Below are 24,324 nucleotides of genomic sequence, written 5' to 3' on the forward strand. Positions count from 1 at the left end.
CTATACTCTTAGTCTCGGAGAACGAATTAAATATACTCTAATGTACTCGTTGAGTACATACTACATGGCATTGGATTGATATATGCACGGCTAAGAAGCCTGGTAATCGATACTTGTGCTTGTGGCAATAGATTCCAATTTAAAGCTGATCACTCAATAATAAGCTACAATTTGTTCCGGTTGTAGTTCTTAATTTAAAATTCAAAATTTGTAAAGATTTAAATTGAGGTGTTTTCTCATCAAAAAATCAATCAAATTAGTGACAGTGGAATAAGTAGAGGGAAATAACTGTAATGACTCAATTGTTGAGACTGATACTCTGAATATGTACAGAACATACTCGTATACCCTATAGCCTTTCAATCCGCTAAGTGACTGATGGTTCCAGCAGTTACAGTGGTCTATAATATCGCAGACCAGAGGCACACTATGCTTGTATAAGGGATACCACTGTGCCTAGACTTCTCTTGCTTTTCTGCCTCTTTGTCAGCGCGCTGTCTCTGAGTGATGCTCTCTTTGACAGCTCTCTCTCTTTCAGCTCTTTTACGGTGGGTGGTACCTTTGCGGCACTCGTGCTCGCCGTTTCGTCGTTTTTACTGTCGTTTATGTTGGTTTACTTTTTACTCTCCGTTTCCGTTTCCACTTCCATTTCTGTTTCTGTTTCTGTTTTATTGTGTTGGCTGCGCACAATTGTGGGTGGCGCTTAGACGCCGCCGCCGCTCTCTTTCTGTGTTGTTTTTTTTGTTGGTGCACTCGACTGTATGTTCCCGATATTGTTGCTGATGCTGCTGCTGCTGCTGCTTCTGTCCGCTTGCCTCAATTTCATCTTCGGTTTATTTGTTAAAAACACGCACCAGAAAATCACAAAGCAAAAAATTCATTTAAACTGGTTTTTAGTGGGGGTTTCGGTGGGCTTAAGTGGGGGAGCTTCAGCAAAATTCCTGTTCAAAGTAGCACAGTTACAGTTAGGCGGTACACACGTACATGCATATACCGTTACAGTGAGGTGCTTGTGTGCCAGCTTAAAGCGAATGCTCCTCGTCGGCACCCAAGCAGCCAACCAACGAACCAACCGACCGACCAATTGACTGGCGCGTGGCAGAGCGAGATGGCAAGTAGCTCTCTCAACCTTCGCTCTCTGTTTGCTGTTTGCCGTTTGCCGTTCGTTTCTTTCATTATTTGGGCTTATTCCGTTACGCTACTTAAACGGACCCAAGTATAGCAGATAGTGGGAGAGAGGGAGGGCGTTGATGGGCGGGAGAAAAGACGGAAAGTTTTGAGAGGAGCTTTTCATCTAATTTCCATTCAGTTTTTTGCTTTGCCCGCTTTTTGGGCACATTGGTACTTTGGGGCAGCAAATCTAATGAATGAATGAACGAAAAAGTAATGAAAGAGAGGGAGTGAGAGGGATGCCCAGCAAGGAACGAATGGCAATGTCGGAGAGGAGAGGAGGAGCGAAACTTACAGAGTACCCACAAATGCATGCATGTACATATGTGCCGCTACCCTTCAGCGAATGCGTAATGTATGTAGATGTTGACTGTACCCCCCAAATGGTTCTTCATAGACAAGCATTTGATTTGCTAAAAAAAAGATGAACTCAACAGAAGTTCAAGTTCATATTGGAGCCCCGCATAGACAGGAAACCGAATCGATTCGGTTGTACTGCGTCAGAGCCGCGAAATTTCGGTTTTAGCTTCTCGCTCACTCTCTACGCATCTAGAGGCATGAGCTGTGATGTTGTGGATTCGTGCAGGGCTCTAATATGTACCTATATCCCATAATCCCATGTAGTCATACGAATAATTTGACCACCCATCCATTTTGTAAGTGTTAGTGGGACCTACTTTGACTTGTTTTACTCTTAATTAATCTCTATTCATAAGCTGATCCATTCATGAATAACCTTCAATATCACATGTCGCACCACTCGACAGGGCCACCCAGGCATCAGAGCCAACAGACATCATCCACACGGTAGCTGCAAGCTGAGCTCCACTCCGCACCACTCCACTCCAGATCTCCAGCTCTGTGGGGACACAGCTCCAGCTGCAGCTCCAGTGCCTGCTCTGAGGCAGAGTTAATTAGCCCATGAGCTGGGTCAGGCTTCGGCTGCGTCTTGGGGCTGGGCTAGTGGTAACTCAAGTCGCACATCATAAACTGCGACAAAGCTCCTCTCCTCTTCCTCATCCTCTCTGCCTTGTCTTTGTTCTGGCCCACCGCAAGACACTAGATGCTCGATGCTCGATGCTCGATGCCCGTGGAGTCTGGAGAGTGAATGTTAGAGCGGAGTGGAGGTGGAGTGGAGTGGATCACTTACGCGTGTCGAGCCTTTTTCTGCACGCTCTCAGCTCTGCTTTAGACGGAGCTCTTAACGCTTAACGCTTGCCTGGATCCGGCTTCTCTAATGGGCCATGGGCCGCGCTATAGGTTATAGATTATCGGCTCGACTCGGCACGGCACGACCCGGATCGACTCTCCTGTCTAGGGTTTCCATTTCGCAATTCGCCAACTCTTGTGCCGACAATGGAACTGTCTTTTGCAATTTAACACTTGGCTGGTCTCACTTGTCTTGGCTCTCAGCTCTTGGCTCTTGGCCTGGTCTGCATTACAGCATTACAGCATTACAGCAACAATGGCGGCACCTACTCGTACTACACAGAGAGCTTCTGCTTCTGCCGGAGGAGGGGTGGTGTGTGGTGATCGGTGTTCGGTGTTCAGTGTTCAGTGTTCAGTGTTCGGTGTTTATTTATGCCATGGGACGACCGCAAGAGGCAAGAGGCGAAAATAGAACTAGAGCTGAGCGGCGCGAGATTGGGTCTCCGATGGGATCATCCCGGCAGAGAACCATCCAATTGGCAAAGAGGCGGAGGGGCAGAGGGGCACTGTGCCCACTTTGTGGTTCTGTTTTGCAATAATTTTAAATTTATTATTTACACGCACATTTTTAAGGTTTCCTCCGCCCCACCAAAAATATGTACGATTTTCTGTTTGCAATTTTACAATTGTTTCCGTTGCTTCTAATCTAAAATATGCGCATAATTAAGCGATTAAGCGATGGTTGTATCATTCTTTTTTTTTTTGCTTGTGGTTTGTGCAACATTTCTGCATAATGGCCCAAAGATTTCTCTTTCCCACTCGAAACGGGGCCTCAACGGAGTGAAAAGTTTGCACTTTTTTGACAACATCTGGAAAGTAGAATCCTGAATCCGAAACAAATCAATGGACACCAAAAGCAATGGAAAATGCTAAGAAAAAACCGCTGCTGTGAGCCATTTAAATAAATACGATAACTTTATTTGTAGTCTTCTCTCCATCTCCGGCTCTTCTTCACCTCTTCTCCTCTTCTCATCCTCTTCTCGAATCGTTTGGCAGATTCACACAAAAAGTAACAGAAAAAAAATGTATCCATACATCGATTTATAGATAATTGTGCGGAATTATCGATTAAATGTACACATATAGTAGGTCTAGGCTTAGGGCTAGCAAAAAAAATGTCCTTCTTGGGTGCACTAGAAGCTAGGGCCATCTCTAGGGGTATCCCTTAGTCTTCCTTCCGTTTATGAAGTATTTACAGCTTACTGGCCCACTGATCTCTTATTATGATATAGTACACATGCAAACATACTCCTCTAACATACTCGTCTATGTATATGTATTTGTATTTATCCCTAGGGTAAAAAAAAACAAAAAAATTGTACAGTTCTTCTGGTTGTTGGCGCCTCTTCTTCTTCCCCTGGCCCTCAGTTCAGCTCGATGTGAAGGAAGGCGCGCGGCGGTGGCGGAGGCGGAGGCGGTAGCGGCCTCGCTGGCAGTGGCACCGCTATCCGGTTGGGTCAATAGGGTCGCCAAACCTGTGTGAGATCGCCCACATCCTCGTCCCGCGGCGCCTCAACGCCCACCCCCTCGCCCTGTTGCACCTGCTCCACCGCTTGCTGCTGCTGCTGCTGCTGGTGGGGATGCTGCTGGTGATGGCTCAGATGATAGCTTTGGTTGGAGGCCTCCGACGACTGCTCCAGCGGCTGCTGCTGGAGCTGCTGCTGCTGCTGCTGTTGCTGGTGCTGGTGCTGCTCCTGCTCCCCGGTGAGGCCCAGCAGGCCGCCAGCAGGCCCGATCTCGATGCTGGAGCGGCTGCCCGTGAGGGAGCTGATGGTCAGCTGCTGGTCGCTGGCACTGCCCAGGTACTGCTCCAGCTTTTCGCTGCTGTGCAGGTGCAGGTGGATCTGGTTCTGGTTGACGGTCGAGTACAGTTGCGGGTAGAGCACCACGGGCGGGGGAGGTGGCGGGGGCGGGGCCGCAGCGTGACCCCCCGTGCCACCGTACTGCGCCGAGGCCGAGCAGTTGCCGTACTGGTAGTTGTTGTAGCCGTTCGACCAGGCGGCCGCATTGTTGTAGCCCCCCGCCCCGTATCCCCCGCCGCCGAGGTTCTCCAGGTCGGACTTGCCGGCCCCGGCGCCCGTTCCGTAGCCGCCAGCGGTCTGGTAGGGATCCGTGGCGAAGCCGTGGCCGTGCATTTCGGGCAGGACGGCGGGCAGGTGGGCGTAGTTGCCGGCGTCCAGGGAGCTGGCCGTCTCGTAGCCGCTCCCGTAGTGGTTCATGCTCATCCCCACCCCCATGCCCATCCCGACTCCCATGCCCACGCCCACGCCCACGCCCATGCCGCCCGCTCCGTTGGTCACTGGAGCCGCCGCTGGCGGCGGTGGGGGCGGCGGCAGGGCCATCTGGTGCTGCAGGTGATGCGCGTGGGCATGGGCGTGGGCGTGGGCATGGGCGTGGGCGTGGTGGGCGTGTGGATGGTGGGCATGGCTGTGGTAGTAGGCGGCTGCGGAGCTCGAGGATCCCGTCCATTCCCCTGCGCCCATCAGATCGGTTTCTGCAGAGAGTGAGAGAGAGAGAGAGAGACAAAAAGGGAAAGAGGAGGTTAGTCAGTGAGAGAGAGAGGGAGGGAGGGGGAGGGGGAGACAGCAACAATTTGCCAGCTGGAGGCCAATTAACCCTTGAATGCCTCCAGCCGCTGGCGTGGCGCTGGTGAAATTTTCCAACTTGTCAGTTGCACACTTGGGCGTGGCCGAGGGTTTAATTGAAAACATCATTTCATATGCATGGCAACGACATCGATGGGGACTTGCCCCGTGGCATGCATGCATGTGTGGTGTCCCCACCGTCCTCGGGTACACCTGTACCCGTATCCGTGCCCGTACCACCCTCAGACGGGGCTCCGCCAGAGAGGGGGTGGGCATTGCATGCCAATGGGTTAAAGAAAATTGCCGAGAAGCGGCGACAGGCGAAAGAAAATTCCAAGACTCTGGCTCTGGCGACGTTGCCTAACAACGCACCCGCACAGCGGGGGGCATGCCTCCATCCACACCCCCATGCCCACGCCCACCCTCCACGTACTAGCAATCTTTGCTCTCATATTTTGATTAATTATGTAGCCCTTTCCCCCTCCCCATCCAAAAAAGGTACGCGCCAAAAATGTCGCATAATTAATTAAATTCATTAGAAACGACAAATGAAAGATATCAGCGAAAATCAGAAGCGAAATTAGCTCAAAGTAAATCAGTTTTCAGGTAGAAGAAATATGATTCAAGACCTGAAGAAGAGACCGAAAGGGTTGGTAGGATATACCGAATCCCATCCCACAACAACAGACCATACGATAGAGCAGATAATTTATCTTGCAGATCTTTGGAAGTTCGAGGAATGGGTCTCCATTCGAAGTAGAATACTTGTAGAATAAATTAAAGAATACAGGTGTCTGAGGAGAACCCAAGTAACATGTTTCACAGCCCCCCACAGACACAATACAGCTTGTGAGCTACTAGAGATGCTCGTATTTGGCAATAACTTGAACTTAGAGAAACGATATTGAATCTTCCAAATACTTTGCGTTCACTCTGCAAAATAAAGCAGGCAAATTTGGCAATTGGCAAGCCCACAATCCACAAATCCACAGGATTCATGGAGCCACAGCTGGAAAATACTCATGCCTCTTGAATGCCTTCGATTGCTACGAATCACAAAAAGAGAAACAGCAAATTATTGTATTGCTTGGTCATTCTCTTTACCAGAAACTCAAATAACGAGTGAGCGAGAAACAAAAACCGAAATTTTCGGATCAAACACAATGAATGTGACGTTCAGTCTGTTTTGGGCGAGTGATTCGATGTCTTAAGAATGCTGCGACTCCGAACCAAGGGAATACCGAATCCCACCGAATCGATTTGGTTGCCTGTTGAGGCAGGCCTCTGATGTGTAGTGTCCACTTGCTGAATCCCAAAAGCTCAACTCAAAAGAAGACTGGATCAATACACTGTAATGATATGGAAACTGAAACTAAATCTAAATGGGGCTGGCCAGTTTTTTAGGAGCTACATGGGTGACAGGGAAAGTAAAGTGTAAGTGAAACAAAACAAGTCTTTCGTTGAGATGATTCTTAAAAAAAGAAATAGAGCTTGAGCAGAGGATCTCTGACTATTGCCATCTTTCGTTTACATAAACCCAGAGAAATCCCATTTTTCTGCCAGTGTACTCGTGGAAAGAAAAACAAATATCAAACATAGTAGATATCAACTATGCGTAACGTAACTCACGCACCGCCTTCCCCTTCACCCTTCCCATTCCCTTCCCTCTTGAATGCGGCATTTCCCAGTTGGGCGGTGGCTAGCGACTAATGAAAGGTAGTACCAAAATTGCAAGTTGCATGCAACTTTTCACCCGGCACTTATCACATTTTAATGTTTCAATTAAGCCGCAAATTGCGTTGCAGCCAACAGCAGCAGCAGCAGCAGCAAGGAGACGGTAGAGAGGGAGGAGGAGGAGGAACTACCGCAAGCTTAGGCAAATGAGGTTGCAATGAAGCGAAACGCACAGGATGAAAGCCACGTTAGCAAGGGTGGGGTAGGGGTTAGGGGGGTACCAGGGTTAGTGGCATACGAAGGAAAGGCAGGAGGAGGTCAGTGCCGTTCAGACGGTGCAATTTTCTGTTGGCACGTGGAGTTATTCGCCCCAGGGTGGAGGCTCCTTGATCCCGGACCCCAACAGGCAGTACCCTGGGCCTTTAATTGCGTATACGCACTGTCTGCCACTGCAACCAGCCAAGGCGAACGGGGCGGGAGTATAAGGGGAGTAGTCGCTTGATTCAAACTCTAATTTCGTGTTTTTCTGCTGTTTTTTCTGTTGTCAATTTACGAGTACGAGTACTCTTGGACTTCCTCCAGCAGATCCCACGGCTCCAACCGGATATCTTCGATTTTCACCCCGCCCGGTACACTCGTATCCGCTCATTGGGTGCAGCGGTAGGGAGCGGGGCGGGGCGGGGAGTGGAGTGGAGTGTTGCCGTAGCGGATGCAGCCCGATCGGGCCAGCCAACAGAAACCACAGCAGTGGAACGCTGGAACGTTGGAGGCTTCTCCGACCCTCCTCCGAAACGGGCCAAAAACCCAACAGCAGAGAAGGAAGGCAGTCAGAAGGAGAGCACAAGAGTCGCACAGTGTCTCCAATAAGAGCAAGAAGATCCACAAGAAACACAAACAGAAGAGTGCGGAGGAGAGGAGCTGACGAGGATCTGGAGTCTTGAAGTAATTTTAATTAAAGTGCGTCTGTGCCTTCAGAAAAAGTGCTGCTTTTGTGGAAAATGGCGGCAGAACCAACGGCAACAACAGCGATACGAAACGGAAGTGAGTTTGCGGTTTTTCGGCTGTCGGGGACTCTCGGTATTGGGTCTTTAAAGCAGAGCGGAGTGATGCAGTGTGCCAGGGGGCAGGGGGCTGGTGGCAGGGGGCAACTGCGGCCATTGATGGCTTGCCACAGTTGTTGCTGTTTTATGGGCCAAAAAGATTTCATTTCAATATGTGACATTGTTGTTGTTTGTGTGTGTGAACCCCTCACTCGCTGCTCTCCCCTTCGGCGCGATGCCCCACTCAGGTGTTGCCTGCATCTTGCAACGTGGCTGCGTCGGTCGGTTCTGCGGCGGCTGCGGCAGCGGCTGCTGCTGCAACAGCTGCGCAACCGCATTTGGATTGATTTGTGGCTTAGAGCGCACCGAAAAAAGCCCCAGGTCCAGGCCCAGGTCCAGTTGCAGCCACAGCCAAAGCCGCAGTTCCAGCCCCCAGCTCACACCCCGCCTCCGCCTCCGCCCCGCCTTGGCTGAATTTACATATTGCACTTCTCGCTCTCAGAATCTCAGAATTGATGCCTCAAAAATATTTAATGAATGCAAACACGAAGGCAGCAGCAACAGCTGGAGTAAGAGCCAACGCCAAAGCCCAAGTGTGAGTTCAGCGGCAGATGCACAGATGATGCACGTAATTATGGATGGATGATGGAGGTTGAGCTTCTCGTGAACGAATTCTCAGTCTCTCTGCAAAGTGTCCAGGTGCTTGCGATACTCCAGCGCCCAGCCCCGCCCCTGCCAACAATTAGAAACAATTTGGAAACTGTTGCAAGTGCAACTGGATCCCAGGGATCGCAGGGATCTATCACGGAGGGTTGGGATCTTACTGGATCAGCCGTGATCATTCCCAATACTCTATTCCCTTGATACTAATCTTGTTTCCATCCCATTGTTCCCTTTTGAATCATATTAGTTATTCGTTCTATTCCACTGTTTCATTCTGGCGGTATATATTATGCGCTACTCTCTTCGTTCCATTTCCATTCTTCCTTTCAGTTTTCTTGCCTTATCTATCCGCGGAGCGAACATACTTATCATCAATTATCATCATCATTCCATACCACTTCCCATTCATCCAACATATACTCTTCGTGTGGCATTATCCAATCCTGATTTCTTTGAAATTCGCAATGATTTCCGCTGAATTCTCGGATCTTTCTGTCCATTCTCGCCCCCTCTCTGGCACTCGTTGAGCTCGATAGCTTTTGTTGCTTTGATATTTCGTGTAAATTAACAGCTTAAGCGCCACATTTCAATATTTATGACTTAACAGCAACAACAACAAAAACTTCGAGAGTTTTTTCCCCATTGACGACGCTTTGATTTCGATTCCGACTTCGACTTCGACTTGGATTTCTCGCGTTCATCGCGTTTCGGGCATTTCCGGTTTCATCGAAATACACAACAAAAAATCACTCCAAAAATTTAAAAAAAAACCAAATCGCATTGCATTTGTTGCTATTGCCTTTTGACTAATTGAAAGACGACGACGACGACAACGATGCGATGTGTCATTCCGTATTGACAATTTATTTACGTTTATTTGGCCAGTATCTGGCCAGTTGACTCGGCCCCCGCCTCGGCTTTAACCAGTTACCAACAATGAAGCAGCCGCCAACTAAAGTCCCAAAGGGGAAAGCGTGGAATACCCTAGAAGAATCCATGGATTCATGGAGATTGTCCGTAGAGTTCATGTCCGACTGTGATCGAATTAGTTTAGAAACTGCATTTGCGAAATATCTGTCTATTAGAGCTATACTCGTATGACAATTCCTTTGACTTTAATCTCATTTAAAGCCATTCTTGGGTTCCAACCAGAATATACTACCTACAACCAGATATAGAGATCATTCAGAAGAGTATTTGGATACCCATGCACTCACTTATGTATATGTGCCCCCCGCCGAATAGCCCATCCTATCGCTTAGCAATAGCTGATAAGCCCCTTCGAGGGAGGGTATTCAAAAAGAAACATTTATAAATTAATTAGCATAAGCAAAACGCTCCGAGTCTGGGCTTAACACAGCAGTTTCTGCTTCAGATTCGTCTAGTTCCAAGCTGGCCACTGACTCATGTGTGAGTCAGATGCCGGTTCCAGCTGCTTGTCCGATGTCCCCCCTCGCATAAGCCCTTCGCTTTTTTGGGTACATTTTTACAGCCACGCTAAACCGAAATGAATGCAAATTAAATGAAGCCAAAGCTACGCCTCGGAATCGAATCGAAAACGAGTGCAAATGAAATTTTCCATTTCTTGTCAGACATTCTGGCTGACAGACTGATGGATTGCGAGCGGAGTAGAGACTGGCTCTCTGGACAGGCCTCTTAAAATTGGCAGAAATAAAACTGGTAGAGTCCAGAGGGTAGACTTCTATGCGTAGCACGTGGCATTTAGCATTAGTACTGTTTGAAGTGCGGTTTGAAGTGAGAAAATTATGACATTTTCGGTTGAGACTTTTGGGATATCGTATGTAATCGTATTGGATTAGCAATGGAATGTCATATTACGAGTACATCTTCGGATATTGCCAAAAAAAGTCTAACGGGCTGTTTCCTGAATCGATTACAGGGGTTTCGTTCTCCTAGACTGATCCTTTGAGTGGTTGGGGTCACCACCCTCAACCATCCAAAATTAACTCCAAAGCTCTCTTTTCCTTTGACCATTTGGGGGCCATTGCTTGAACTTCCCGATGGTCATGGGATGGGGATGGGGATGGGGATGGGGATGGGGATAGGGATAGGGATACGTTTTATATAAATACAAATTTATATATAGAAAAGCCGTCTGCGGACAAGCGTCAACGCTGAACTATTTTTAATCTGAGCTTTGAAAAAATAAATAAATTAGCGACAGACTGCCAAAAAAAAAGGTTCCGAAAATACACTGAGATGAAGACTAAATTCGGTGTTGGGCCTAGCGGCCTGGAAGACGGCGGCGAGCGAAGGGTTTGGGCGGGGGTATTGGGTGAATGGCAGGTTGATTAACTCAATTAAAACGTTTAGGCCGCCTGGTGCCAGTCAACCAGAGATACCCAGACAAGACAGAGCTACAGACAGCCAGACATCAATACATACCCAAGAGTGGTGGCCAGCTTAGGGCATTCAAAGGAATGGAATGGGGACTGGAATGGGGAGTTACGTATATGTTTGGGGAGCCCTTACCTTGGATGTGGGGCGCATTCGGCTTGTAGACCTGGCAATCCGAGTTGATTGTACTATTCGGAGATGAGTAATTGCTGCTCAATTGTTGCACCAGACCCGCGCCGCTGCCACTGCTGCCACCGCCCACTCCCACTCCGACTCCGACTCCGCCTGTGGTGGTGGACCCGGGCAGTGCCACCGATGCTGCGGCCGCTGCTACTGCTGTGGCTGCCGTGGCCGCTGTGGCCGCAGCCGCCGCCGCCGTCGTCGCGGCCGCAACTTTGGCCGAGCGCCGGAGCGTCTCCAGTTCGTGCAGCGTCTTCGGGAAGCCGTCGATGTATGGCCGCTGGCCCAGGCCGAGGGCACGGTAATGAGGACCGCCGGTAGGACCTGCCGAGTGAAATGATTACGCCTCGATTAGTGATGGGACAAATCTATACAGATACCGTTACCGATACCAAGAATATAAATCCATTAATTTGAGGTGGGAACTGGTGAGGGTGGAGGGAGAAGAGGAGGGGGAACAGGGAGGTACAATCAGAATCGAACATATGAGCGCTCATCCGAAATTGAGGATTGGACTGAGGCAGGCGAAGCATTCAGCTGAATATGCGAGAAATCTGTATTTATTTGGTTTTTTTTATCGAATGAAACTCTTCCATTTAATATGAAACCGCTCTACAATTATAAACCTTCTCTAAAGTACCCCCTAAAACAGGTTTTTCTGTACAATTCTTAGTATAATTAATGATGGATTCCATGAGTGCTTTGTGCTCTTTAAAGATCCGATCAGTCTTTTGGGTAATGGAATAATTATCGCCCGAAAAGGGAGACTCCATTTTACTTTGTTCCGTGGCTGCAATTTCGCTGTTCTGCCGGCACTCAACAACGTCCTGCCCTGAACCCTGCGTCCTGCGTCTGAAAGTCTCCGTAATTAGCACAAACTCAAGGTGAACTCAAGTTGTACGTTACCTCACTGTACGAGTATATACCATGTGCATGAGTACATACTATAGCCCCCCTATGTACACGTACACATACGATTAACGATGCAGCGAAGACCTAAAAATGCATTAACGAAATATAAAGAGCGAGAAAAAAATTAATTCATATATGCATTACACAAACTAAAAACTCAATACGCAAAAAACAAAAGCAAGAAAAAAAGGTTTTCTTTGAAAACCGCAAAATTTTCAGAAACCGTAAGAGGCAGAAGCGTTGTCCCCCTGCCCCTGCCCCTGCCACAGCCACTGCAACTGGGAACTGCCCTCCTCTTGAGACAGGGCCAGGCCAGGCCAGTCAGTCAGTCGGCTAAAACCGGCTGCACTTTTCAAACACCTTCCCGAGCGAATGACTGCCAAAGATGGCTGCCATCGACTGTCATACGATCCTCAACAACAGGAGGAGAAGTGCATACTGCTCGTAAGTGGAGCGGTATCGAGTGGAATGGCATTGGAACTGGCATGGAATGGAGAGAAACGAAACGAAACGAAACGAGACCTTCTGTTCCAGTTCGACTTCGTGTGTGCCCTGGGGATTAGGGGGACTTAGGATGTTTACCGGCAATTGAGCAGATCGGTTCGGATCGGATCGGATCGGCTTAGCTGTTTACATTGATTAGACACTTGTCTAATGCGACCCAAGCGAGTGACCTCTGCTGCCGCCTCCGCCTCCGCCCCGCACGCAAGCCGGAAAACACATGTTGCAACCCAAAACGCTGCGGGGTGGCAGCCCGGAAAGTCCTTTCCCTTGCCACATTCGCGCAGTGTTTTCTTTTCTTTTCCATTCTGTTCTGTTCTGTTGTACTCTTTTGTGTTGTTTTGTGTTGTGAATAGTTGTGGCAAGTGATAATTGCTAATTGCCCAAAACAATGTTACCACTTCCCATGTAATACATACACGCATACACACACCTATGCATATGTTTCGGTGATGGTATCTGATGGAGGATGGATGATGGGTGGATGGGTGGATGGGTGGATGGTGGATGGGTGATGGGATGGGCCCCACTCGTACCCGTACTTACTTGTCTTGGAGCGCGGCTCCCGAGGTCCGTCGACGGTGACTTTGATGGCTTTGGCGTAGGTTGCCACCTGTGGCGGGCTCGTTGCAACCGTGATTGTCAGCGTAAAGCTCTTCCCTGCAGCAGCATCAGCAGCAGCATCAACCAGAAGGGGCAACCAGAAAGAGAAAGAGAAGGAGAGATGAATATTGTACGTTATGAATGGTTTGGCAGTCAGTCGTTTCAGTATTAAACGTCGCACGCTGATTTATGCGACGACCTCAATGGGCATGGGCATGGGCATGGGCATGGGCAAGGGCTGGCTGCTACCGGAATCAATTTGCAAGACACAAATGGCCAGAACCCCGAACATCCCGAGAACACGCGTCGTGTGTTTCTGTGTGTGGGCTTACCCTTTGAGAGCCACAGTTCCTCTGTTTGTGGATTTTTTGTGGTCTACACGAACGCGGGACGGGACCTGTCATCAATTTTAGGCCTGTGGCATTACTATATGTGTGGGTGCAAGACCCCTGAGCACTCGCTTCCGTCGTGCGCCAACCCCCGGCTCACACGCTTTTCTTCAGAGAGAGTTAGGTGTGTGTTACTTTGTGTTCGGATCGAACTGCTCCTCAAATGCTAATCTGCTAATTTCGGAGACTGCACTTCCAGGGCACTCCTTACTTCGGGCATCCCCAGACATCCCAGTCTCGCCGGCCAGCGGGTCCGCCTGCGGTGCAATTTGTTTGAACTCTTGACATAAATTTGGTTTATCCCGCCTTAATGGCTGCCGCCAAAGTTACTCGGGCCCGCGGAATGGCCATTAAATGAAGAACTGTTGCAACCTGTCTTCCGCACCCCAGAGCTGGACCCAGTTTCGGGGCAACATTGTGGCCACCGAGGCAGGGGCGTGGCCAGGGGCAGGGGCCAGGGGCCAGGGGCTTGACCAATGTTTGCACTATTTATGGCCGCTCGACTAGTCGGCGTTTGGTCAACAAAATGTATCGATTGTGGGTAAAAGCATTAAATGAATTTCGTTTTGTTTTTATTTTTCACTTTTTGACATTGTCCGTCAGACAGTCTGTCTGTGCAGTCCGATTGCTGCAGGAAAAAAAACAAACAAATAAAAGTCTGAGTGTACGAGTACATATGGAAGGTAAAAGTATGGACACACAAACACAATTACACCCACGAAAAGCCCACAAAAACGACATTGTTGTTGCTGTTGCAGCTGCAGGTCCGGGTCCCTGGTCCCGGCTCCCGGGTGCATACCCATCCATTCTGACCGCAGAAACCTCAGTCGCATCCACATCCCCACATCCCACAGCCGCTTCCTCTCATTGAACACCTACGCAGAGAGGAACTGCAGTGGGCGGAGGGGGGGATCAAGGGCTAGAGAGTAAAGGATATTGCGGGTTGCACAAGAGTGCAAGAGCCTCTTCAAATACCTATCCCAGCTAACGTCTTCTGATCTTTATTTCAGATCATCTGGATCTGATCGCATCTTCTGAGGCATTACCTGGGTATGTACATATGTAAGTATATTCCAAATAGTTCCAATGAAGGACTGCCATGACAAAAGAGAATCAAACTCTCTGTCTGTCTCTCTCCATGCCGCTCTGTGACTCTGTGACTGTAGGTGTAATTTAAGATTTGATCGCTCAAACTGATGTCTGATGTTGGATGCCTGATGTCTGGGGCAAGTTCATTAACCGAAGTCAAATCCGAAACCACGAAGAGCCGCTCGGAGCCGAGTGGCGATTGCCTGAATGGGTATTTAGGCCTCAGATGCTACTCCAAATGGCTGGCCATCAGTTAGAAAGCGTTTTGGGTTTGTCTTCGAAATGTCTTCATTACGCCGTAAGAATTGCCTTGAATTGGATAACTGAAACCGAAATCGTTGCCGTGCGTGTCTGTTCAGCTCAGCCCCAGCCCCAGCCCCAGCCTCAGCCCCAGCCTCTCAGCTCAAAGAAAGATCTATCGAAACGTGAACGCAAATTAATCAAAAGCAGCAAAAGAAGAAAGAAGTAAACTGTTAAATAGGCCTCAAGCGCGAGCTCCTTTTTGGGTAATTTTTCAAATGAGAGCAAACTGGAGCAAGCTTCTCTCCAGCTCTCCAGCTCGCAGCTCTCCAACTCTCCAGCTGTCCAGCTGTCTAGAAATACAACTCCATCTGTACCGAGTCGTATGTAAAAGTTCGTTAGAGTAATATGAAAATGTTATTGCTGCCTTTGGCTGGCTTTTGTCTTTGGCATAATGATAAAATATCAGGCTACGAGAGCCACTAAAGACCCCGAAATGAGAGCGATAATAACCGTAATGGGCACAAAACCAAAGCCGAACAAAAGAGAATAGGCACAGAGATTGGTTAGGGATAGGGATAGGGATAGGGATGGAACTGGAGCTGGAGATTGGGGATTGTTGTGTTAGGGAATCCAATCCGACTCCAAATTAGTCATCATCAGAGCTGGAGTCAGAGTCAGAGTCAGAGTCATCTACTTACTCACGCACTCTAAACACCCGACCATACTGGAGTCTATTAATACTTATGCATACACGTAATCCGTACTAGTCGTATGTCTGAATTTATATCTGAATCGCGAGTCTCACAGCCATGAGCAATAGCCAGAGGCCGATAAGTCCAGCCCCAGCTCGGATCTGAGCTATCGTAGTGCTATCGTAGAACCCTTTTCGATGGGAACAAACGAAGCCGTGACTCTGTGGGAACGAGCGGCACAAACCGAGCATTTAGCATTCGATAAGCTTTCGACTGATATCCCGCGGAATATAACAAACGAACAACAACAAATAAACATATGTGCGAGTGTGTTATGCAAGAGCTGTGTCAGTGGATGGTAGCTCTGATAATTGCTGGGAAACTCTGCCCCACAAGGAAGTGAACAGATTCCGTGGTCTCCGATCTGCGATGGATAAAATCAGAAGCAGGAGGGAGCAAAAGTTCCCACCCTGATACCGCCATGACTATAGAAACATATGGAATATGAACGAGTAGTAAGTACTACTAGTAGTAGTACTATATAGCATAGCTGCTAAGCTAAGAACATGGGTTATTCGAAAGTTGGATTGAGGAAAAACTTCCTCTTAGTAATTAGTACACTGTGTACATCATATACCCCCTTTCATCTTATACGGAATTGTGCCATAATCTATATTGCAATGATAACTAAACCCGGCTCTCTCGCCTCTTCATAGAATAGGGAGATTTCCACACAAGACTAGATACAAATCAACTTTAATGAGAACTCTCTCTTGGATAGCAATGGGTTGTTGGATTGTTCTTCAAGTATTTAAAATATTCATCCTATTAGCCGGCTAACATCTCCTCACTTCGGACTTGGGTTTCTCCTAGCCTCTTATTCAACCACTAAGTCGGATCAGGGACCCAGCCCGTACGGGTTTTCAAGCAGGGGGGGGTGGCAGGGGCCCATGCCATGGCCATGAGAACAAATCCTTTGGGCGCGTGTCCTTCATTTGCTGTGTGCGTGTTGTGTCCTTTGTTTAAATCGCATCGCCAGAAAAGTCAAGCCCTTTGATATGATTGCCCGCTTATGAGGAGGATGATGGATGCGGACGATAATGATGATGAGCGCTGATAAGTGAGCCCAATCAACCAGTCATCGATCTGCAAAGAGTCTGTCTCGCTGTCTGTCCCACTCCGCTGCCATTCCATGTCCGAATCAGCATCAGATTCAGATCTCCAGCATCAGATGGAGGTTCCCATTTAGATTTGGGTTTTCTGTTTTTGGTTTTCGGTTTTGTCGCTGACGGAAAATTAAAAAACATGTCGTCGACGCATGACAAGGCCAGGCCGAGAGGCGATAACTTGCCACGCCCCACGACCGGGCTGTCAACCCACTTAATAACTGGAAAGCAACTCTCACTCGCCCAACCCCAACCCCCACTCGCATCGTATCGCATCGAAAACGAAAACGAAGCAAACAAAAAAAGGCAGAGGAAATTTTAAGCGGGAGCCAATGGTATTGTCTGATACCGTGGATGGTCCAGGGAATGATGATCCGGAGGGGAGTACATACCTAGATATGTACGACTGTCATTGAGCAGAATATTGGATACTGTAGATCTAAGGAGTAATCCTTCAAAAAGCTTCCCAAATATAGAGGCATTTCAATTTCGCATCTCGAATTCATACATACTCGTATTTCATGATGGAAACGTGTATTTTGTTTTCTATTTATCTGTACTTGTATCTGCTTCGCTACAGAAATGAACACTAATCTCTAGATAACACATTTTCATCTATTCATATACTCAAAATATATCCCTAAATCTTAAGGTATGTCTTATAAGATATCTACTTATAATTGATACATATATTCGCTATATATATCCAGATATGCTCCCACATTCAACCTTCATATAAAGTTGCCTCTTTGCATCTGAAGCTCTCTTGGCATCGTCTTCGGGGATTCTGTGGCCTTCCAGGGTATCCCTGGCTTCGATTACTCCCCGGACTTGTATCCTGTGTGCAGGTTTCCCTTTTGGCATTTTAATGGTCTCATTGTTTTCTGTTGTTTTTGCGCTTTGTCATCTAATCAGAAATCGCTGCATGATGTCCGCCGATGGCTGCCCGCGTGCCGGCGGCTCGCTCGCTCGCTCGCGATTCCAGCGCGCGTCCAACGGCTGGTGGCTGGACCGGAGTACGTGTGGGAGTGGGAGTGGTTGTGGGGGCGTGACCATTAAGCCAAGTGAACTGTTGCTGCCTGTCGCTGACAATTTGGTCAACGTTTATGTTCTTACATCATTAGCTTGTTATTTGCATGCCTCTCAGTCCTAGTCCTAGTCCCAGTTTCAGTTTCATTTCGGTTAGGCTCTAGCTCTCGGGTTGGTTTGTCCTGGCCCGGGCTAGGTCATTGTTGTAATTATTTTGTTTTGGCCCTTTTGCGGCACGAGCCGTCAATTTGCAGAGGTCGCAGAGAGGCAACAAGCCAGCGCGAGGGACGTCTGAGGGCAAGTCGTAAGCTGGGGCTGAGGCTGGGGCAGAGGCAGAGGCAGGGACAGGGACAAAGGCAACAGTTGCAGCTAATTAACCAACTGCTGCTGCAAATTCTATGCAACATTCGACCTGACCAGCCATGCTCGTGCTCCTGCCCATGCCCTTGCCCGTGCCCCTGCCAAATTCCACATTAATTGTGGGTTCAAATCGATTACCAGGCCAGGACAGGCCGGACCGGGCCTAAGCCTTGCGTGACGCCTCCGATCTAAGTGCATATGGATATGGATATGGATATGGATATGCACGATTACTCGTATTTGAATGGAGTGCAACTTTTGTGTGCCGCCTCGTGTTGCATGTTGGCCCGGGGCCAGCGCCAACTGCAGCCTAATGTGACGACTGCTGTACCACCGATCTGCAGTCGGTGCTGCCTCACTCCGCTGGTGCTGCTGCTGGTGGTGACCGAAGGGAGCGCTCGGAGGACAGCTCGGAAGGGCGCAGAAGGAAGGAGCAGTTTCGGCATGTCACTCAATCAATGCACTTCCGATTGGGGCCAAAGAGCTTCCGCTCTCCAAATTCGGGATCTTTTTCTTGGGGTTTTAGGGTTTTGGGTTTTTGGGAAACTGGGAAGGTGGGAAGGAGCAGTCGGACAGCGGACAGCGGACTTTGGATGGGAAAAGGTGAATGTCCTTTAAACGACTGCTCTTATTGTATCATTATCGAAGCATTTCATTGTCATCGATCCACTAATCCTTGATCCGAGACAGATCTATACCCTCACCTATCCTGTAAGCCCGTTCTTCTCTGGATTTGCTCTTAGAAATTTCCCCAAATATAACTCCCCCAATTAGTGGCGCTCAGGAGCACCGCACTCACCTCGTCCGCTGCGTCCCACGAAGCGGAGATCGTTGAACTTGGCCACGTCGTTCTTCATCTGGGCGGTACAGTTTCGCAGCTCGGCGCAGCAGTTCTCGTCGTTGCCGGCGCGAATGGTCACGTAGGTGCCGTCGCCGACCTCCGCCAGAGCAACGACCTTGAAGGCCAGCGGCAGCGTCTTGTTGGAGCGCCAATGGGAGGGCAGGGCGGAGCACAGGAAGTAAGGATTGCTCGTGCGCACTGCAATAAAATAACGGATGCCGGATGCAGGATGCAGGATGCAACAGCAAGAGCAAGAGGCATGGAATGGTTCGATTAGCATTTGGTTCCCCATCGTTCAGTTCATTAAATCATAATTGGATGGCCATCAAATTGTGTAAAAACGCTCAATTATTTATAGTTTGTTTTTATGCCCCCCTCCACCCGTCCAACCCAATACCACCCACAGTCGCAGCTCCCACCCGACCGCTGACCATCAATCATCCATGGAGTGTTTTCCAATGTCGAGTGTCCGGAGTCTGTAGTCCGTAGTCCGGAATCCGGAATCCGGAATCCAGTGTCCGCAACCCGCCATCCGGTGGTGCATAATTAATTAGTCCGTCTAGGGATACCACGTCATGTGGAGGTGATTGGAGAACTGCTGAGTGACGGCTGGACGGACGGAAAGGGTCAGGGGTTAGGGAGCTAGGGGGGTTAGGGTTGCCAGAGGACTTTTGACGTTTGACCTGGTGCTGAAAGTGGGCCAAGCGGAACTACTGTGGGTGGGTCGGTCGGTCTGGCGAAGCAAGTGGCGCAGCTAATTGATGGACAGGACGGCATTTGTTTCGGATAACAAATTAATTTGGGCCTCAAAGTCTGTCAAAAATTTCTCTGATCGAAATCGAGTATCTTATTGATTCAACAGTTTTGCATACTCTCCTCTCCTCTCCACTCCCATCGGTCAGTGTGTCGTGTGCCTTTAATCGACCTCGAAATACATAATTATCTATAATTGTGAATTTATTTCAAATTTAAGTTGAGTTCGGAACTTTAATCGCTTTCAGTTGTTCTAATTTTGAATAAGGAATGCCTTCCTGTTTTGCAACCCAACAGGAACAACGAGTTGGCCTTCCTTGAGAGTACAAAATCACCGAAAATATCAGTAGATAGTAGAGTAGAACGAGTAACCCTATTTCTCTGACTGAGAGAAACTTTCCAAGCCGAAAGCTTATCCAAAAGGCTCGCTGATCGCTCCTGATCCTGCTGCAATTCGATATCAACCTCATGGATATGAAGGAGCCCCAGTTATGAATAGTATAGTGAGTGCGAGTGCGAGTGCGAGTATGTGCTGCTGTGGGGAGGAAACTGGTTCACCAGCTAATTATCCAGGTCTCTGAGCAGATTCGGCTGTCGAGGAGGGGCTGAACGGTCGGAGCTGAGATTTCATTAGCAGCTTTCATTTCGGGTCATTGATACTCGTATCTGGCTGAAGTTGAAAGGAAAGTTCAACAGGCAGCGAGAAGAGGAAGCTCCCAAGCAGCCAAAGGCCAAAGACTCGTGCGTTGATGTGGATATCAATAACAATTATTGATATCAATTTACGCATATTCAGGGCTTGCATGCCCCATCATCATCACCATCACCATCACCATCATCGTCATCGTCATCGTCAGCAGTGGAAGGCACAACTTTGGCATCATCATCCGTTGACATCGACAAGCCAGGGAATTTTATAATGATAATGCTGACGGGGACGACGACGATGAAGATCATTACGGAGCAGAGGAAGCCTCAGAAGTGCATGTGCAAGGATGTGGCAAGAGTCGGCAAAGAATGTGCGCTGCCTCACTGGGATCGGGTTATCCATCAGCGATCCCCCTGACCCCCTCTCCCCAATCACAGCTTGGACACGAGCTAAAGTCGTGTGTGTGTTTGCTCCGTAAAGAAAGGGATATCGAAAAGCCCTCTGCAAGTACAGGAGAGTAGTGCTTGATCCCTCTATCTACTGACCATTCTATCTGGAGCCCTATTTAGAGAAGGAGTTGCACGACAACTCATTATCTTCTCAGTTTGTTTCCGACCTCCTTTCCCTCGAATACTCAGCACCTTTCATCTATCCTTTCAGCACTGGTACAAAAGACTCACTCAGATTTCAGCCTGCCAAATTGTTCACAATGTTTCAACACTTTTCCAATGTTTCATATTTCGTGGAAACATTCGTTTAAATCAATTCGAAGTTCGAACACAAGAACCATAGGATTCCAATGCATTCTTCTATGTATTTTCCAGCTTATCTTTTCAATATTCGATTCTTAAGGCATTGCTTGGAAGAAAGCTTTTCCTAAAGAGCGTCCAAAGAAGTTCAACGAACCTTTGCAATGGTTGGCCAAAATGCTTGAAAATACATACAATGAAAAAGGGTTTTTTCTATTTGTGGTAGTAGTTACTTAACTATTAAAATCAGCAAAAAATGCAGTAACAACACAAAATATATAACCTGCTTTACGTTACCAAAGAGTTTGAGATTGGCTTGGTGTAAAACTCTTCGAATGGATAGGACTATCTTTGACAGGAAGAACTCTTCGCAGGAATCATCTGCCTTATAGGATTTTGTTGATTTGAATGGGTTCAATTTGGCCAACTCCCAATAAATTTCAAAAATAATATCGGAACAGACTTTAAATGTTTTTATGGCACTTCGGACTATTGATCCCTTTCAAGACTATACATATCTATGTACTTTAACCTTTCTTCTTACGAATACAACTTATCCTCAGTAGGGTTCTTTGAACCTCGTAGCACGATCTTTCCACACACACAGAGAGTGTTGTTTTCCCCACTCTTATTATACTCGAAGTACATGTTATACATACATATATTTACTATAAGTAGATGATCTTGTTTTGATATTCTGATCATACCCACTACTCACCTAGCTCCCCGGGATGCTCCTGCTGCCGCTTCAGCACCAGCCTCTCCATCCACAGCAGATCCTGATGCACTGCATTGTTGTTGTTGTTGTTGTTGTTGCTGCTGTTGCTGTTGTTGTTGTTGTTGTTGTTGTTGTTGTTGTTGTTGGTGGTGGCAGTAGTGGTGCTACTGCTGTTGCCGCCACCACTGTGTCCACTGTGGGCCGTGCCGTTGCTGGCTCCACCTGTTGGCGAGCTGCTGCCCACGCTGGCGCTGCTGGAGGGCAGGACCTCGCACATGACCGATGCGGCGGCGGCGGCAGCGGCTGTGGATGCTGTGGCGGCCGTGACCACCGACGGGGCGGCAGGGGCGGTGGCGGCCGTGGCCCCTTTGTAGTCGCCCGGCGTGCTCCAGCCGTTTCCCGTGGGCGAGGTGGAGGATGTCACCATGCTGTGGTGGGACGGGTGCGCGTGGTGCGGATGGTGGTGATGCTGTAGGTGCTGCAGGTGCGGATGCGAGTGAGGATTGTGGGTGTAGTGGTGCGGATAGGGGGGGTAGTACGAGTGTGGGTGGTGGCTGCCGACGCTGCTGCCGTTGATGCTGCGCGCCAGGCGGCCGGGGCCAGCGATGCTGACGGGCGCCACAGTGGCAGGGCCCGCGTCGCTGGCGGCGGGATCGGGGGTGGTGGACTCTGGCGCTTCTGCTCCTGCTCCTGCTTCTGCTGCTGCTGCTGCTGCTGCTGCTGAGGAGGCACCCGTATGGGGGCGGCGGCCGCTGGATCTTCCTCTGGATCTGCTGCTGCCGCTGCTGCTGCTGCTGATGGACTGTTGCGTTGTTGCTGGGTCGCTGGCCAATAGATGCAAATGCATTCGGCGCGGCCCTGGGATCGGTATACTTTGATCTGCTTTTGAGCTGCTTCCTTCTTTCTCTTTTCTCTCCTTTCTCTGCCTTTTATCAGTCTACAGTGCGGGCTGAAGCTGCTGCTGGAGGGCGCTTATCGACTGGCCAGTGTTTTGTTCATTCATCCGTATATCCTTATCTCTAGACCGACAAAAACAATAAGCAGAACCGAAAGAAACTATATCAAAAATTGATTGATTTTGGCACAACAGCACAGAACTGAATGAAACAGGGCAAACAGAGTGGAACAAAGTGGAACCGAGTGGAACAGAACGGAAGAGGATAGCGTGGAGGCTGTGTCCATTTGATGCCGCTGCCTACTTTGAGGCGCTGCCAACTCGCGCCCTTCCGACTCTTTCCCGATCTGGTGCTCGTTCCGAAAAATTAGTCACAAAAATTAACACTGGAATTAGTTGCTGTCCCGAGCATGCCCCGTATAGATGATCTCTGTGCTCTCCGTTTTGCACTACACTTTGTTGTTATACATTTGTGTACATAGATACATATGTATGTACATGTGTTCTTATTTACTATTTGGTTTGTGGGCTGGATGGCTTTTGGTTCTTCTGCGGATCACTGGACCGGGGACGGGCCCCCTTTTCTTGTTTTTGCTTTTCCGAATAACACCGATATTCTGGAATATCTTGCAAATATTTTTTAGAGTTTGCCGGGAATATGCTGAGCGTTTCGGGGATATTCTTGAATCATTTGGATCGGTTTTGGTTTCAGCTTCGAACACTTTTCAGTTCACTTTTCAAAGTTGCAATTTTGGCGCGTTTTTTTATTAATTTAACTGTTTCTACTCACATACACACACAGACACAGAAACATAAGCCCACTCGGATATGGGATATGGGGAAGAGTGTTGCTCCCTCTTCATGAAATAGTTGTTAAAAAAAAGAGATCGATCACACAACTACGGATATCTGGGCGGGCACACGAGCATGTGTGGGTGGGTCGAGCAGGTGCGCTCGCGGGTCGTACTAAATCGTTACTGACACTTCATGTGGCCGCCAGCGCGACTTAACCCGTGGAACGGAACGGAACGGACCAGTCGAGGCGGCAGTCGGTGGGAGCAGCAGCAACAGCAGCAGAGCCGAGGCCCGAGACCCGAGGCCCGAGCTCAGAAAATAAAGAAGTGGAAACAAAAAGAATCGCTCGCTCGCTCGCTTTCTCGCTGGATTTGAATTCAGCAATTGCCGTTGTTGTTGGCTCTCTTGCGCTCGTGGTCGTGTTCTCTCTTTCGCTTGCGCTCAGCTGGCGCTGCGGAGAGCAGCGTCCAATCGGCTGGCCGTCCGGCTTGCGCCGCCTACTCGCTGATTGGCCACCCGCAGTATAGGTCAGGGTGGTGGCATGTGGCATGTGCCACAGGCACAGGTACCGTGACTACAGTCCGCCGTCCCATTGGGTGGAGACTGGCCACAGGGCAAGCTGCAGTCCGTCAATTGGCCCTGGTCGTGCTACTTTAGCCGGGGGTCCAATCGACGCTCTTATGCGTTCACTGTTCTCTTTGCTCTCTTCGGGTTTATGCTGAGCCATCTTAAGAGAGCTCTTCCCCAAAACTCTGCCTCATAAAAGTCATAATTTTCCGTCTTCCCCCATGGCACAACTACACTACACTACTGTGCCATTTTGCCCTATCACCATTTTAAATACATATGTTCATATGTACATACATATGTAGATATAGTATGTACGCATGAAGAACTATTTATATCAGGCAAACTTTTATCTTTTATCGGCACGTAAATATATGTATGTAAATTGTAATTTAAAACTGGTATTATTTCTAGAAAATATAAACAAACAGAAATTGGTTTTACTTTTGAATTCTTCGCAAGTGTTCCATGTGTTTCGGGATCTACTCGTTTTT

The 24,324-nt window shown here is 48.6% G+C and overlaps 1 protein-coding gene across 3 annotated transcripts; it reads right to left on the minus strand.

The window, feature by feature from the left end:
- Nucleotides 1–3,293: 3,293 nt before the first annotated feature.
- LOC108157201 (protein lozenge) lies at nt 3,294–23,551 on the minus strand. Of its 3 annotated transcripts, none has more exons than XM_017289136.2 (6): nt 23,259–23,551; nt 21,574–22,592; nt 18,663–18,902; nt 12,839–12,952; nt 10,835–11,203; nt 3,294–4,873 (listed from the first exon to the last, which is right to left on the minus strand). In XM_017289136.2, exons 2-6 carry the CDS (start codon nt 22,418–22,420, stop codon nt 3,837–3,839), a joined length of 2,607 nt encoding a protein of 868 aa, XP_017144625.1. In that variant the 5' UTR covers nt 22,421–22,592; nt 23,259–23,551; the 3' UTR covers nt 3,294–3,836. The 3 variants fall into 3 exon arrangements, with proteins under 3 accessions (XP_017144625.1, XP_017144645.1, XP_017144636.1); XM_017289156.2 differs by lacking the exon at nt 23,259–23,551 and adding an exon at nt 22,983–23,252; XM_017289147.2 differs by lacking the exon at nt 23,259–23,551 and having other exon boundaries at nt 21,574–23,252.
- Between the last annotated feature and the right edge of the window lie 773 nt (nt 23,552–24,324).

This window comes from Drosophila miranda, chromosome XL (assembly GCF_003369915.1).
Source record: "Drosophila miranda strain MSH22 chromosome XL, D.miranda_PacBio2.1, whole genome shotgun sequence".
NCBI classification, from domain to species: domain Eukaryota; kingdom Metazoa; phylum Arthropoda; class Insecta; order Diptera; family Drosophilidae; genus Drosophila; species Drosophila miranda.